The sequence below is a fragment of the Microtus oregoni genome, unplaced genomic scaffold, assembly GCF_018167655.1.
Source record: "Microtus oregoni isolate MIOR12 unplaced genomic scaffold, Mior012 000007F_ref0000211, whole genome shotgun sequence".
Classification (NCBI taxonomy): domain Eukaryota; kingdom Metazoa; phylum Chordata; class Mammalia; order Rodentia; family Cricetidae; genus Microtus; species Microtus oregoni.
Window position 1 is genome coordinate 40,461,242 of NW_024543066.1, and position 16,426 is coordinate 40,477,667.

At 43.7% G+C, this 16,426-nt stretch overlaps 1 protein-coding gene across 2 annotated transcripts in view; it reads left to right on the top strand.

The window, feature by feature from the left end:
- Positions 1-14,246, top strand: part of Rcan2 (regulator of calcineurin 2) — a 235,173-nt gene extending 220,927 nt beyond the window's left edge. For both annotated transcript variants that reach the window (XM_041656016.1, XM_041656017.1), the window contains one exon: positions 11,757-14,246. In XM_041656016.1, the coding sequence (XP_041511950.1) occupies positions 11,757-11,917 (161 nt within the window). In that variant the 3' untranslated portion in view covers positions 11,918-14,246. The remainder of the gene's footprint in view (positions 1-11,756) is intronic.
- The last annotated feature ends 2,180 nt before the right edge of the window (positions 14,247-16,426 follow it).

A 16,426-nucleotide genomic window follows, 5' to 3' on the forward strand; every position in this document is an offset into this window, starting at 1 on the left:
AAACCCTTTAGAAACAACTGGAATTCTCTGAAATGCTTCTGTAATTCCTGTCCTCCCGACCATTCCTTAAAGTGTGTTCTTTCCCTACTTTTGTGTTATCTTGTGAATCAGACAGAGAGATGGCTCAGCAGATAGAAGTCTTTGCTACCAAGCCTGATGACCTGAGTTCAATCCCCAGGTCCATGGTGAAAAGAGAGAAATGTCCTCCAATGCATGCACATCCACATATATACACAAAATAAATGCATGAATGTTTAAAAAAACATTTTAAGCCTTGTAAATAGGCAGCTCCTCAATAACTGTGATCTTTAAGTGCTCAGTGCCCTCTCCTCAGAGTGCCTAGTCTCTTTCAGCTATAAAGAATTATCTACCATAAAGTTAGACCCTCCTCTTGCTTTGAGATAATGGCAAAAACTCAAGGTATGAGTTTGACTCTAGATTTTATCTTCTATGTTCTCTATGACCTGAAGCAAGTTCTTTATCCTCCTGCCCCATTACTTATGATGTCACAACACTGTATTGTAAGTATTAGTCTTTAAAAGTGACTTACACAGAGACTCAGCCCTGGTCTGGAATGGAGTAAGTGCTCAATAGCAGAGCTATTACTGAGTTGAAGGAGGAAGCCAGCTTTCTGTGAGCTACAGCAAGCGAAGCAGAGTCCTGCTCTAAACAGTGTTTCAGCAAGAGTGAGAAAGCTATAGCAAAAGTCACACTGTAGAGGAACATTCATGGGTGAGTCTGTGGCCACAGATTCAGTAGGAAGGGACCCAAGGCACAGGTGCGAGAATACGCACATGACTTACAGGAAGCTTTGGGTACAACCCAGAGGGAGTCAGCACTGATCAAGGAGGAGACCCAGATGTTCTCAGAATGAGAGGAGAAGCAAGATACTGTTGATCATTTGGCATCTCCTCTTCTTCCTCTGTCATCAATCATCATCATCTTTTCTAAAGAACCCCAGGGCTGCTTCAAATACTGGAAGAGTACCAGAGAGGGTCAAACAACATGCACCATTCTTTAACCAGGATAAATTAGCTGTCCCATTAGCCATCTACCAAATAATGACACAAAGACTTGTTATTAATTATGAAAGCTCATCTTTAGCTTAGGCTTATCCCAGTAGCTCTCATAACTTAAATCACCCATTTATATTAATCTTTATTTTGTCTCCTGGCTTTTTACCTTACCTCCATATTGGCCATCCTGCTTCCTCCATGTGTCTCACTTCCCCTAGGCACCTAAATTAATCTTCTTTCTCTCTCTGCCCAGAAGTTCCACCTATAGCTCCTACTTAGCTATTGATTATTCAGCTTTTTATTACACCAATCAAAACAATACACCTTCACACAGTGTACAAACATTCAACAACATTTGCCCCTTTTGTCTAAATAAAAAGGAAAGGTTTTAACTCTACCAGAGGAAAATTATATACAATAAGAACGTTTCCAAGTAAGAAGTATGTTCACAATGTTTAGTCCATATATATTTGGCAATTTCAGAGAAAGTACTGTGTTATCTATCCTATATTAGTGAGTTCAAGCTTTATACCTAAACCATTTTTAATCATAACTTTTATTTTCATCCAAAAAATATCTTTTTAGACCTCAAACCATTTTCTTGGATAAGAATTTAAGCTTTTACATCTCTTAACCTTATACACTTTATAACTCTTTTGTGAGTTTCTTTACTGAATTTGATGAGACAAACTGTACTATAACTATCTTATCTTCAACTCTGTCAGAGACCCAATATTACTGATTAAATAGGAAGTGCAGATCAAGCAACTTCCAAAACTAAGAAATGGCAGAGACATCTGGCTGCCCGAACAATAACCCCAAGGTTCTCTAGAATGTTGGAGTATCCATCTTTGATCTATAGGCCTAGAGTATCTGGAAGACTTTTCTGTGAAGCAAGAATTTTGAAGGACTGTCCTACCTTGTCTTAATGTTTGGCAGTTGTCTTCTTTTTGTGTCCTGCTTGTCCAATTTGAACAGGATACTATCAGAAGTCAAGGCAAGGGTAGTTTCTTTTCCCAGTGGCTAACTTTGGCATAAATATAAACAAACTTCACATGGAGGCTTTTCAATGTGCATCATCTTTTCAAAGAAAATGGATGCTGTCAGAACCTGTCATGAAAAGCCTTATGTTATTAAAACATTTTAGATGCCTTATTCTGTAGGTCTCTGAAGCATTTGAAGGCCTCCTATATATCTAAAATATATGTCTGTTTAATATTGAGAACATACCTACATCATTACAAGTTTGGTTGACTATTAACCTACATTTCTTAATTATCCTAAACAGTTTGTAATAATAGCCTTTAGGGACTAGAACTTTATATTATATTTTTAAATAGACTGTGCAATACCTTAAACAACAATAGAAGCATATATACAGTATAACAAAAATAACCTTAAATTTGCATCAATATATAAAAATCCATACCAATATAAACTATTTAAGACTAGTGGTTATTTAAAAGTAGACTCAATTCACCCTTTTATCCCATCATTTCTATACTATATCCCCCCTTTCTCTTTCTGAAAGAGATCCCTGAATCTAATTTCCTTTCTTCAGCTTTTTTCCTGACCATGACCAATAATAACTTGTAACTAACCCCCTAAATAATGACAGACATACATAACCCACAGAATGATCAAAAAAACACCTACCCCACCTGTTGGGAAAAAGAGTAGTCTTCTCTAGATTGTTTCCTATTGTTTGGAGGCAATGACATCTTTATGGGACCATGAGAAAATTGGGATAATGATCAAGTCCTGGGAGAGCTATTTGTATTAGTTTTTATTTAGTCTCTGTGTGATGTGAAAGTGTAGAACTTCTCTGAAGTCTTGGCTGGATAGTTTGTGAGTATAGACCATCTCAATGAGAAGCTTTGCTGTTGCTCTGGATGCATAGTTTTAAGGAAACTGTAACAGAGGCATTCTAAGATGCTGGATCACTTGGACTCCTTGTCTTCATTAGTGTTGATCCTTTTTTTTTCTGAAAACACATAAACTTTTAAAGACAACATACATATCAGCATTAACACAAATATGGAATGTACAGTATGTACAAGTCAGCTAAAGATTTTTTTTTATTCTATGTTTGAGCAAGCAAAAGGCATCTGTGAGCTTACAAGATATTTGGACCGTATAACCAAACCTCTATCCATGTCATATGAAAGGATGGCATATAATAATAAGTCATGTAGATTCTGTAGCCAACAGATTTATCATATTTCATCCAGTCTTAGAGCTGTTCCCTTGTTGAGGGATCAGCATATACATCACCTGTACTGAGGTCTTTCTTGGCTTTTTACCTCATGTCTGAAGCCAATATCCTTAGGAGGTCTTCCCCAATTAAATCTGATCTTTATTAATTTTGAAGAGAACCATAACTTTTTGTTTCCTGTGGAAACAAAGGCACAATCTCTCCCCAACACAATGTATTTTTCTGACTTCCATTTTGAAGTTAAGACACTCTTAAAATCTACAGGTTGGTTTAATTTAGTTTTCATACTCCAGTGTCTCTCAGCAGCTGTTGTTTTTGTATATTAGCATTTTAAAAGTTCAGAGTCAACAAAGTATCATACAGGATTCAGATGCTTGTGTATTTTCCATCCTTATGTGGCTTATTCTTGCTAAATTACTTTACTCTTTCTTTAAAGACTTTACTATTATTATTATTATTAAACTATTTACTTTTTCTATGACTGTCTATACCCAGTTTATTTTTCTTTATGTAGTACCTAAGTACTTTTTTAAAACACACTGTAACCGGTTCACCTATTCAGAAGTTTTGTTAGCCTAGACCGTGTGTGTGTGTGTGTGTGTGTGTGTGTGTGTGTGTGTGTGTGTGCATGTGTATATGTGTGTATCTGCAGCCTCCTCTGACTGCATAGGCCAAACCTTAAACTGCTAGGCTACCTCAGTGTGGCTCTGCTTAGCATATGGCATACTTATTTTTGGCTCTGTCCTTCTCCGTTTCCTGAGAGCTGAATTTCATATTGATGGGTACTGCCCAGGACCGGGAGCCATATCCCCCAACCCAGCTCTGGGAATTTTCTATGTATCCATGAAGCAGGAGTTTGTACCCAGTGCTGGCTGCTTAAGTGCTCAGCTATACAGAAGAGCCTTTTAAAAGAGTCAAACCTACCCAAGAGACTGCTTTCTCAGGCCCTACATGGATATTTGAGGTCCATGTTGGATGCCACAGGAGTTTGTTGGCCTTCTATCCTACTACAGTGGTTCCCAGATGCCTCAGGTGTATACTGGACTTTACACGGGTAATTATTAACAGCTCAGTGGCCTCTGTAAATCGATCGTGTATTTATTGAGCATTAACTAGTAGATATCCACTCAGTCTACATTCTGACGTCAGTAATGTGGAGAACAAAATATCACCAGAGGGGCTAGAGAGATGACTCAGTGGGTAAGAGCCCTTACTCTTAAAGCATGAGGAATTCAGCTCAAATCTCCAACTGGAACTGGGTCAGTACCGAGAAGGTAGAGATGGGCAGATCTTTCGAGCTTGGTGACTGGCTAGCTTTTCTGAAGCTGGCTAGCTTCTGGTTCCATGAGAGACTCTATATTAAGACAATAACAAAGGGAGTGATAGAAAAACAACACACACACATACACACACACACACACACACACTCACACTCTCACACACACAGTATGCAACTATCACTTGAATGGGATAATTATGAACAACACAAAAGATAACACATTTAAGTATTAGAATTGAGTGTTTCTGACCACCTCAAAAAAAAATCCAAGATCTCATTAAAATAACAACGTGCAGTTTTCTGTCCCTTAGACATAGAGGTGTAGATAGGGAGAAAGAGAGGGAAAAGATTTACCAGTGACAATTCAGAAAACAGAAAGTGTTGACTGGGGGAAAGAATGGGTCTGTCTTCAGGACCAGGTTTCATGATGCCCAGCTACACACTCGTCTTTGGGACCCAGCCAGGGCTTTGCCTTTTAGGTTTCTTTGAGAACCACTGAGTCAAAACCCTTCGCGGTTGCTTCACTGCTTGATTTGTTTAAATGCTGTATGATTAGTTCATCATACTGGAAACCAGAGATTATTTGAGCAACACTGGCCACAGTTACATTTTCCCAAGTAATTAATACCGGGCATCTTGGGAGAGCTTTATACAGTTGGCATGAATTTACTGCACTTCATCCAAGGAACATAGGCACTAAATCCCCTGGCACTGATGATTCTCGGAACTGCTATACAACTTCCTCTGAGTCACATTATTAGCATGTGATAAGGCAGCATCCCCATCTGTTTTAGGAAGATTTAGTTGCTGTGGTGAGAAAAGCAACAGGAAGTGCTCCAGGTGGTGGGAAGTGCATCCCGGCTGGGGTCTTTCTTTGCCTCGCAGAGGTTGGCAGGAACACGTGTGGAAATGCTACAGAGTCGTGTTGAGGAAGACCCTGGGACTGTCCACTTGTGGTGGTTGATGGGACAGGTGCTCCACTTAAGGATTTTCACTTAGAATCCTGGAGGACTGGTAGAGAAAACCTTGAGGACACACACATACACGCAAGCATGTACGCACGCACACACATGCGGTAGAAAGGAAACAGAGACAAGGCAAAGACAGAGTCCATGTTATATCTAACATGTGAGCAAGGAAAGGAGTGGGTGCTTATAGAATAGTCGACCAGGGTGAGACCAGCCTGGAAATACACTCCTCCTACAACGGGATCAGTGCTCAGGAGGAGAAATCCTCCAGAACAGCAGAAGGTATAGCGGAACAAGACTCCTACACTGTTAGACTTTGCTATATTTAAAAGCCCCTGGGGCAGGGATTCTATCTATTCCCCTTCAGGACACACGACGAGGACTAGTCCCCAAAGCCTGAAGTCTCAGGAAGGTTTCTTTTTCCTCTTGCTGGAAAGGATTTTTCCTTTCTACGTATTAAAATATATACAGTCTTCTTGACCTTGCTTTAATGCACATGCATGCAGCTCTGCACCATCTCCAGGCCCACGTGCCTCTACAAGAAACCAGTATTTACAAACTCTATAACCAGTGGAGGGGCTCGGTCACCGCCCAGAGTCAAAGGTGGTATGATGGGGGCTTCCTGTGTCATTTAGACTGGAAGACACAGCATCCCTAGAGGACTTGCTTACCAGTGACTGGAAGCATCTTGCCTGCAACACAGTCCTTTCCTTCAAATGTAGGAACTGGGACATTGTCACCAACCTGGCTCCACCTGCTCAAGAAGAGAGAGGACAGAATTTGGAATCTAATTTGAATAGCAGGCAAGCGTTGGTCAGTGTCCATGGCCTGAGTGGACATTTGAGTCTTGCCCACAGTAGATCGTTTTTTATGTCTCAGCAGAGGTCAAGGGAAAACCCTCGCTGGTGCAGTTTTGATTGCTTTTGGTCCCGGCCTCCTTTCTGCACAAAGGGGACAGGACAAGCTAATGCAGACAAAGGAAGGAGCATGGGACAGATGAATGCTTTCCTTGTCCCATCAAAGAAACTAGTCTGAATGTCCTGTCCTCACTCTACCACGGCAAGACTGTCCCCACCCTGGGCAGATAAAGCTTGACATGCACTTTGTCCCCAGCTAAGCCTAGTTGTTCCCTTTGCATGGTGACAGCATTGACGTCAACCCTCACAGTGGAAGAATTAACTGAAGCCCAAAGGGGAAGAGAAGCCAAAAAAAGAAAAATTCAATCCAGTAAGGCCAAAGCCATTTCTTTTATTTTGTAGGCAGTCAGCAGATGTTAAGCTTTGCGGGATTTTGATAGTAGCAAACTTTCCCAAAATAGCACAATGAGATGTCAGCCTTAGCGGAACCGCGGCCAGAATGCATTGCTTGTATAGTGCAGTCTGATTTGATAAACGTAACTGAAGATGCACTGTACCCCACACTCAGAGGCTACATCACTACAACCCACTGCTACCGTCCCATTCGGGGCCCCACTTCCTCCACTCCAGAGGTGCCAACACGGCACAAGGAGGAGGGCCTGGAAGGAGCGGTCCTTATCTTAACCAAGGCAAGGAGAAGATGTGATAAAAGCTAGTTTTGCTCAGTGTGTTTCATTGCAATTGAGGGGGGGAGCAAAGGAGGGGAGAAAAAGAAGAAGAGAGAGGCGGAATAGGGGAAGGACATGCAAAAGATAGAAGAAGGAAAGGGAAGGTGTAAGGAAGATTGGGAGGAAGGAAGGAGAGAGGGAGGGAAAAGGGAAAATAGAGGAAAGGGACAAAAGGAAAAGTATTCTCATTCATGGTAGAGTATTCTAGAAATACCAGCACTTCAAAGGCTGGGACAGAAGGATCACAAGTTTAAGGCCTGGGTTACATAGTGAGTTCTAGGCCAGCCTGGGTTACATAGTGAGTTCAAGACCACCCTGGGTTATGTAGTGAGTTCAAGGCCAGCCTGGGTTACACAGTGAGCTCCAGGTCATGAGTTCCAGGCCAGTCCAGGTTACATAGTGAGTTCCAGGCCAGCCTGGGTTACATAGTGAGTTCCAGGCTAGCCTGGGTTACATAGTGAGTTCCAGGCTAGCCTGGGTTACATAGTGAGTTCCAGGCCAGCCTACGTTGCATGGTAAGTTTAAGACCACCCTAGGTTACATAGCGAGTTCAAGGCCATCCTGGGTTACAGAAAGTCATCTTGTTTCCAGCAAGGGTAACTTTCTTGCCAAAAAATGAGGAAAGGGTCTGTGTTCATGCTGGCCTGCATCACCCACCGCTGTCTGCCACGTCAGCCTTAGGCGCCACAACCTTCACGTTCACACGGATATTGCAGATCCCTTCTGTGGTCTCACACAAACACATACACACATGCACATGCATGCACACACGCGCTCCACCTCTGCACTCTCAAGAAGCAGAGCAGCACACAGGACCACCGTGGTTCTTCGGGGTTCCTCGTATGGGCTTTTTGTAGTGTGACAACCCAAAAGAAATCCTTTCTGCTAAAAAGACTTTCGTCTCATTGGAGGGCTCAGGAATCACTTGCTTCTGTCTCTCTTGAAGAATACCAACAAATACACGGGGCTATGAGGTGCACATGCGCATGTGCACATACACACACACACACACACACACACACACACACACACCTCCACTAGATCAGAACCAGCAGCGTTGCTGCCCCCTGCTGGTGTGCATTTGTTATCTAAGATCCAACAGTGCCCAGAGATGCCACTAAGCTGCCCTGACCCAGCTCCTGAACCCCTCAGATAAAGCTGGTTTCAAGAGCCCCCTCCCCACCTTAGCAGTACCCAAACAACTTCTACCTTAGAGCTTTGATTTTCTTTTGTCTTACATTGCTTACTCTCATCGTGAGAAACCCCGCTCATTACGATTCATTTTACCCATCATGAAAAGGACCACAACATCACGCCTACAGTGATTTCAAAGGGGGTTAAACCCTTGCTTGGTTAACGCTTGTTCTCCATCCCAGCTCACTACATAGCAGGAACGCCAAAGAGAGGTATCATGCTACTCATCCACATCAGCTGACTCAGATGGGGATGTAATACTGGATGCAGTCCTATCTGCCTGCAATCTCAGCACATCTGACTTCGAGTCTTCATGCACTGCAGAACAACGGTTCTACCTGCTTATAACCCTTTAGCTTCCGCAGCTCTCAGGGTCATAATCCTCTGTTTTCCGGACCATCCATTGTCATGACTTGGGAAAGTTCCTGCTGACACAGTGGGATGCTGATGGCCAGTGTCTGGTAAAGAGTTCCCTGACCCTCAGGCTGAGGAAACAGTTCAGTGAGTGAAGTACTGTCCATGCAAGTGTAAGGACCTGAGCTTGGATCCCTCCAGCCCACAGAAAGCCCTGATATGTGTCCATAGTCCCAGTGTTCCTATGTCAAGATGGAAGCTAAAAACAGGGCATAACAAGCAGGTATGGCCCAGCTAGCCTGGTATACCTAACAGCAAATAGACCCTCCTGGATGCCAACTAAGCAAGGACTAACGCCCAAAGTTGACCTCTGACCTCCTCACCTGCTCCCACCAAAACATGCAAACATGCATACAAACACATACATGCAACTTTTAAAAAGAATAAAACTTTTCAGACCCAATAAAAAGCAAAGCATGGCTCCATTAGCTTTCTAGGCTATGGAATACCACAAAGCAAATGACTTTTGCAAGCAGATTAGTTGACAGACATCTCTGGAGGCTCTGAGATCAAGGTTTGCACAGGACCAAGGTGCTAGAGAAGGACCCATTCTTGGCTCTTCCCTAGCTTCGGGTCATTCCTTGGCTTTGGACATCAGAGATCCATTCTCCACACGGTAGTCTCTGTGTGAGTTTCCATGTCTCCCCAAACTTCTCCTTTTTTTGTAAGGCTGTGGACACAGCGACCTCATTTTAACATTATCATCTGTAAAAATGTGGTCACAGGAACTAGAGGTTAGGACTTTGATGCCTTTGAGGGAGACAGTTCAACAAATAACAATGACTGAGTAGTATGGCCTTCCTCCTCAGCACCACTCGGGAGAGCTTTGGTACCTCCTGCATCATCAGGGACCTCATCTTCAGTGTCAGCATCCTTACAAGCTTTCTGTTCCATGATTGCTGCTTACTGTCATGTGCACAGTGGCACAAATGACTGACACCCTGCACCCTGTCATGGGGACAGACAGGACTTGCTCTAGTCATCAAGTAGAGGCTCTTTCCATACAGACCTAGGACAGCAGGCAAGATTCCTGAATGGGTTGGTATTCCATGTTGGAAAGAGGGCATGTTTCAGGAGGTGTCAGAGGGAGGTGAGACAATACTGAGTATTGCAGCCAGCAAGGTGGCGGAGGAATGTGAGCTTCATGTTTAGGAGGTAGCAGCTAAGTCGGTCACTCTGCTACTTGGGCAGGTGAAAGAACATGGCCATGATTGGGAGGTAGCATGTAAGTCACTCTGACAAGGCACAAGGGGTGAGTTTGTGGGGGAAGACTAGTGAGTGATGACGTAGAATCTCCTGGACCAGTTCAAAGACATCAGGACTTGATCTAGTGAGACTTGCGGAGCCGGTAACCAAGTCTGGGAGGTACTATTGTCTGAAGTCTTTTTCTGTTGAGTCATGAAGGATGGGAAGGAAGGGGTGAGGTCTCAAGGGAAGGTGGAGATATTAACAGTTGTGAAGTTACAGCGTAGACTCACCTCCTCTTGCTCTTGTACCTGAAGGTTTTGTTGATTCTATGCTGTTAAGGCACAAATATTGTTTGACAGCAATGGGGAGGACCATGAGAGATGCTCAGGAAACACCTGCTGAGGTGAAGTAAAGACAGATTTGGGAGTGATTTGATTGTAAAGCAGGGACTGGAAAGATGGCTCAGTTGCTAACATGCCTACAACACTTGATAAGCATGAGGACCCAAGTCAATTCTCAGAACCCACATACAATTGGCTGGTCATTTACAAACAAGGTACTGCAGGGGCTAGGGCTTGCTGGCCAACTAAGCCATGCCAACGAGAGACCCCATTTCAACGCAGCCACAGCAGCAACAATAGCAAAAGGTAGATTTACCTGTGGAATAGCATTTAAAACTGTCCTATGGCTTCACATGTTCATCCACACATATGCATCTGTGTGCCCACATACCTCCAACACACACACACATTCACACACACACACACACACACACACACAGAGAGAGAGAGAGAGAGAGAGAGAGAGAGAGAGAGAGAGAGAGAGACTGAGACTCTTGGAGTTAGGGCCTTAATGATGGTCTGCTAGTAACCACTGCAGACTCTGGACAAGCAATGTTCTATTCTTACTGTACCTCGGAGCAGTTGTGGTTGTGAGTATTATGTGTCTGGAGGAGAATTTAAAGACTAGCTTCCCCGAAAAGTGTCTGACTCAAGATTACTCAGCTCTTAGCAGCATGACCGGGGATCAAACAGTAACAGATATGACTAACTGGCTGTTACCCAGCTCCGCATCACTGTAACAAAGCACCTGAACTAATCAGTCAACGAAATAAGCTTTAACTTGTGGTTTCAGAACTTCTGGCCCATGCTCCTTTGGCCCTGTGGAGTACAGTTCCTAAGGAGGGAGTCATGATGGAGAAGGCTGACTCACCTCTTGGAGGTCAAGAACCAAAAAGAAAGAGGCAGGAGAAGCCAGGGGTTCCATCAACTCTTTCTGTGAGGCTCCAACTCATACCATTACCAAGAGCACTGCAAGCCAAGCCTTTGGAGGATACCGAAGAGCCAAAGTATTGTATTGCCAAATGCATTTAGTCCTCACACTCTGACAAAATGGAAGTACCATTTTGAAATTTACAGTCAAGCTTGCTGTGACCGAGAAAGGTTAAGTGGCTTATTTGGTGTTGGATGTCTGATAGTGGACAGATAGCAGCTGGGTATTTGATAGATGATAGACAGGACATAGTGACTGATAGGCCCTCATTCCATCCACGGCCAGATCACAGGCTTTCCAACACACCTAAAAATGTTCGCCCTACTTCCTTTGCAAACCTGGCCAAGACAGCTTTTAGGAATCCTTCCCTTGCCGGGGTATGGTAGTGCATGTCTTTAATCCCAGCGCTCAGGAGGCCAAGTCATGCTGATCTCTGTGAATCTGAGGCCAGCATGGTCTACAGAGTGAGTTCCAGGACAGCTAGGGCTATCTGGCTATATGAGACCCCGTCTCAAAAACAACAACAAAACAAAGCAAACAAATAACAACAACATCAAAAAACAAACCCCAGCAACTAACCCAAAAGAATCCTTCCCTCTTCCTCACCTGATGTCTTGCTTTTCAGGAGAGAAGTACGAACTGCACGCGGGGACTGAGTCCACACCAAGTGTCGTGGTGCATGTGTGTGACAGCGACATGGAGGAAGAAGAGGATCCAAAGACTTCTCCAAAGCCAAAAATCATCCAAACCCGGCGTCCCGGCCTGCCGCCCTCCATGTCCAACTGAGCACGTCCATGATGACACGCATTTCCTCTCATCATGCTTCCCCTGTTATTTGTCCGAAACATTAATTGCCTTTAAGTCCCAGGGTGTTTGGCTGTTTGCGATTCCTTCCTTGTAATTAAGCCTCTCGGACAAAAGGGCTAGGAAAAGGTGACATGTCTCCCAATCAACTCACACCCATTAACTATAATCTATTACTTAGAAAGTTAGAGAAAAAAGGTAGTATTTTCTTATTAAACAATCAGTACAGCCTATATCTCTGTTCTCTCATGTTGATCCAAGCCATTGACATCAGTAACAAATAGCAATTATGTTGTTTGTGAGCTGCTCCAGTCATGTGGTGTGTGTGAGTGAGTGTGTGTGTGTGTGTGTGTGTGTGTGTGGTGTTGTATTTTTTTTTCCTGGCCACTTATATAGGACCATAAGTAAACTTGATTTTGACTGCATGGGATCCCCTATCTGGTCTCACCCAGTCCTCTGCATCCCAACATTCCCAGGACATGCACGGTCACCAGCATTTATTTTGATGATTTAAGGGTACACCCCACCACACGGAATCCCAGCCGTGTCCTGTATAGACAAGGGGTGTTCCCAGCACCATCCAGCTCAACAAGCCTGGGAATCATTTTCAGTTTTTATATAGCCCTGTCTGAAGGCAAAATTGAGCTTGGCCCCAAAGATATTCCTCAGTAGATTCTGAACCCCACTACCATATAGCACTCCCCAGTGTCACTGGGGAGGCTTGTCCAGGTCACAGAGACCGATTTCAGACAAACCTATTTATTATAAAAGTCTCACGGTGTCTGAATGATTGACCCCCCCCCCCTTTGTATATTTGTACAGATGTTTGGGCTGTGCAGTTAAGATCTGGATGTTTTTGATTTAGTGATTGTTCGACCATTAGCTGCTTAACGACATCATACCTGCGTTGCTTCTGAATGCATTCTGATGCTAATGTAGATAATCTGATCCTATAACACGCTCTTACGGTTAATGCCGAGTTGTAAAACGATACAGCAATGTCTCGTGTCAATATATAACCGGCTAGCCAACCTCTTTGCTGTCAAGATCACCCGTTTTTAAACAAAGATCCAAGTGTCAGCTATAGGCAGCTTGGATGATGCTAACACCTGAGAGCGTAGACACAGCTGAGCATCTCAGATCACAAGAGGATGATGGATAAAAGGATGGCGGCCCCACTCAGTCAGTGTCCCAGTGTCCGTGTGCTCCAAAGTTCTTTGTTTTTGTTATGTGTGACTTTTGTATTTCTCTAGCCCAAAGTGCATTGCAGAGGATACACCTACAGAACCATACTGTCTGCTCCATGTGTCAAGCCTCATCAATTCCTGTTCATTAACAAGTAATTCTGGATGCAAATACAATGAACCACAGAACGGGCTAGTACTTTAATGACCTAAGCCTCAGAAAAACACACAAGAACACTAACACAGCCACCCGATGGAGGGATGATTGTGGTTTTTTGACTAAGGTGTATGCTAGTTTCGACAGTGACTTCAAACCTAGACTGCTCACTCAGAAAATTAAAGTCCGCTCTACTGTGAATATAGCAATATAGTACTGGACACAGTGCATTACGGTTGAGACTGAGGACAGCGTTGCTTGTGGAATCCCGAGTTTCCATGCGGAAAATAAGTCTCCTCTTCAAAATCAGGTCCGAGGAGAGTACAATAAGCGCTTTGACTTTCTTTGTTGTGGAGGGGTTTTGGTTTTTCATTGACCAACGGAAAGACTACAAGTAGCGGAGAGATGGTGCCCTCTAGTGGCGGAAACATTGGACTCAGCTGTGCAGATGGATTGATTACAAGTCAACTAACCGCCTAGGGTTGACTTTCCAATCCACATTAATATTCAGGATGTAGGTTCTGGGGGCGGGGGGGATTCTAAATGCGTGAAAGCCTTGGAAATAATTTGTGTTTCCAAATAGTGGTAGCGGAAGTTTCCAGTTTAGCAAAAGTTGACGTGACTATGTTGTGCAGGCGTTCTCGATGAACGAGGTCTTAGCAAACTGTATTTGCCAAGTGTAGATGTTAGCCTGCTGCACACCAAGGGATTCTCTTGCTAGGTTGAGCGTGGGAACGGGGAGGGGTTAGCTTTCCCCGGGAGAAACGGGAAAGCCGTAGGACCTCCCGGCACTGTGAAAGTCGCAATCGCCTCAACACTTCCATGACGCACATTATGCAAACCTCTTCGGCACTCTTTTAAGTTCGAAACGTTTTCAATGGAGGGGAAGAGGAAGGTTCCCACCAACTGAATCATTTGTGCACGTGTACAGCTCAAAGAGCTTAGAGTTCAAATATATCTGGTGAATGAATGGCTGTGTGGTGTCATTTCTGAGTTGCCTGCCTGAGTTGCATGTACCTGAGGTGGGGGTGGGAGTCGGGGCCTAGGAGAAGCGCCACCTACCTTAGAGGTTTCCTAAGAGGTTACCGATGTGTCACTAACCCCAGTGGCAATCTTCCGGAATAAACTGGGAAGGAAGCTGGGTAATCGCCATCTCTTGGAGGGGGAGTTATTTGATCCAGACTTGGCGAGATGGGTTCGGTTCTGATAAGGGGGCTGAAAAGATTGTTTTACTGTCGAGTTCAGCCATATTGACTCCCAGAGCCATTTTTCGAATGTGCTAAGAGCAATTAATATCTTCCCGCTATGCTCTTTAAAAACACCTGAAAGAAAGCCCCCACCTAAAAGAGAAACCTTAAACATGATAAAAGAATACTAAATCTAAAAGATTACTAGAAGAATACTAAATCTAAAAGATTGACTTACTAGCTGCCATTTAAGTCGAGCTTCCATCCACCAAGTAACACAAATACGAGGAAAATCAAAATGAAAATTCCATATTGGGAGAGCGTAGTTAATACACATGGAGTTAGTTAGCTCACGGCCGAGCTCTAGAGCTGTGGCTCTCAACCTTCCCACTGCCGCGACCCTTTAGTACAGTTCCTGATGTTGTGGTGACCCCCAACCTTAAAATTATTTTTATTGCTACTCCATAATTGTGATCTTCCACTGTTATGAATCATAACATAGATATCCATGTTTTCCAGTGGTCTTTTGTTGGGGGAGGGTCCTGATCCACAGGCTGAGAACCACTGCTCTGAAAGCTAGGAGGAAAAAGCGGACAAAGCTTTCTCATTGATGACTCACCCACGTGGGGCAATGTGTCTCACCTGCGTGCATGCCGTAACTATCGGAATGACCCTAAACAGCAACAGGTGCTCACTGTTTGTCAGTCAAGGACAAACCTGACAGGTAAACACACCAGGTAAGAGTAGGGCGCGCTGGTCAGGCTACGGAGCAGGCCTGAGCGTAGGCAGCTCTCATCTGGGAACATTGTGCAGCAGCTACTAGCCCACACACAGGGCTCTCTGGAGCTCTTCCGCTCTGAAACACATAGTGGAAAGTGCTCACATCAATTTAAAAAATGTTTACAATGGTGCCCAGAGCGGAGGAACCAGGCACCAGTAACAGGATGCAGCTCAAATGTCCTTCAACTGCAGAATGCGTACATAAAAAACAATGCATGTAACCGCATAATTGCATTTCAAAGTTACTGTTGGGCCTGTGTGTGTATCATGACAGAATAGACATATTGGTCCAGTTAGAGAGTTGAGAATCATGGTAAAGGGCCAGGAAAACAGCTCAGCAGGCAAAAACACACAGTGAAAACCTAGATTTGGATCCTAGAACCCAAGCACAACCTGGGCACTGTAATGGTGGGTGTGGGAGAATTGCCTAGAAGCTTCCAGAATAGTTAGACTGTAGTACACAGTGCAATGATAACAAGAGAGATCCCGCCTCAAAAATAAGATGAAAGTCAGCTGACAACAAAGTCCTCTAACATCCAGAAGTGTGGTTCATGGACAAGAGCACACTCTCACAGAAAACTACATCCACACATCATACACATCCAAAGAAATATGTATATATATATATATATATATATATATATGAATTATGATCAGGGTTGTCTTTGGGAGGGTGTTGATGGAGTAGGGACATGTGGGAGCTGTCCAGGGGCTGTATACATTGTATGTCATTATTTGAAAGTCCATACATAGAAGTTCTTTAACAAGTGATAAAAATACCAGCCGGGTGGTGGTAGCACACGCCTTTAATCCCAGTACTCAGGAGGCAGAGGTAGGTGAATCTCTATGAGTTCAAGTCCTGCCTGGTCAACAAGAGCTAGTTCCAGAACAGGCACTAAAGCTACAGAAAAACCATATCTCTAAAAAAAAAAAAAAAAAAAAAAAATGAAAAAAAGAAAAAAGTGATATACCAAGAAAGCTAGCTTCCATCAAATAAAACCATCATGAGAATGAGAAGGAAGGAGCCACTAGCTGTAGAAGGGGGCTGAGGAGGTCTTCACACTGAAAGTGTCCCAGGTCATCTCATGTACAAATAGTCATTTAAAACCAAAAGTATTTTTTAAATAGGAAGTCCAGAATGTAAGCACAGAGACACCATTCACCCAAGCAACACTTATACTCT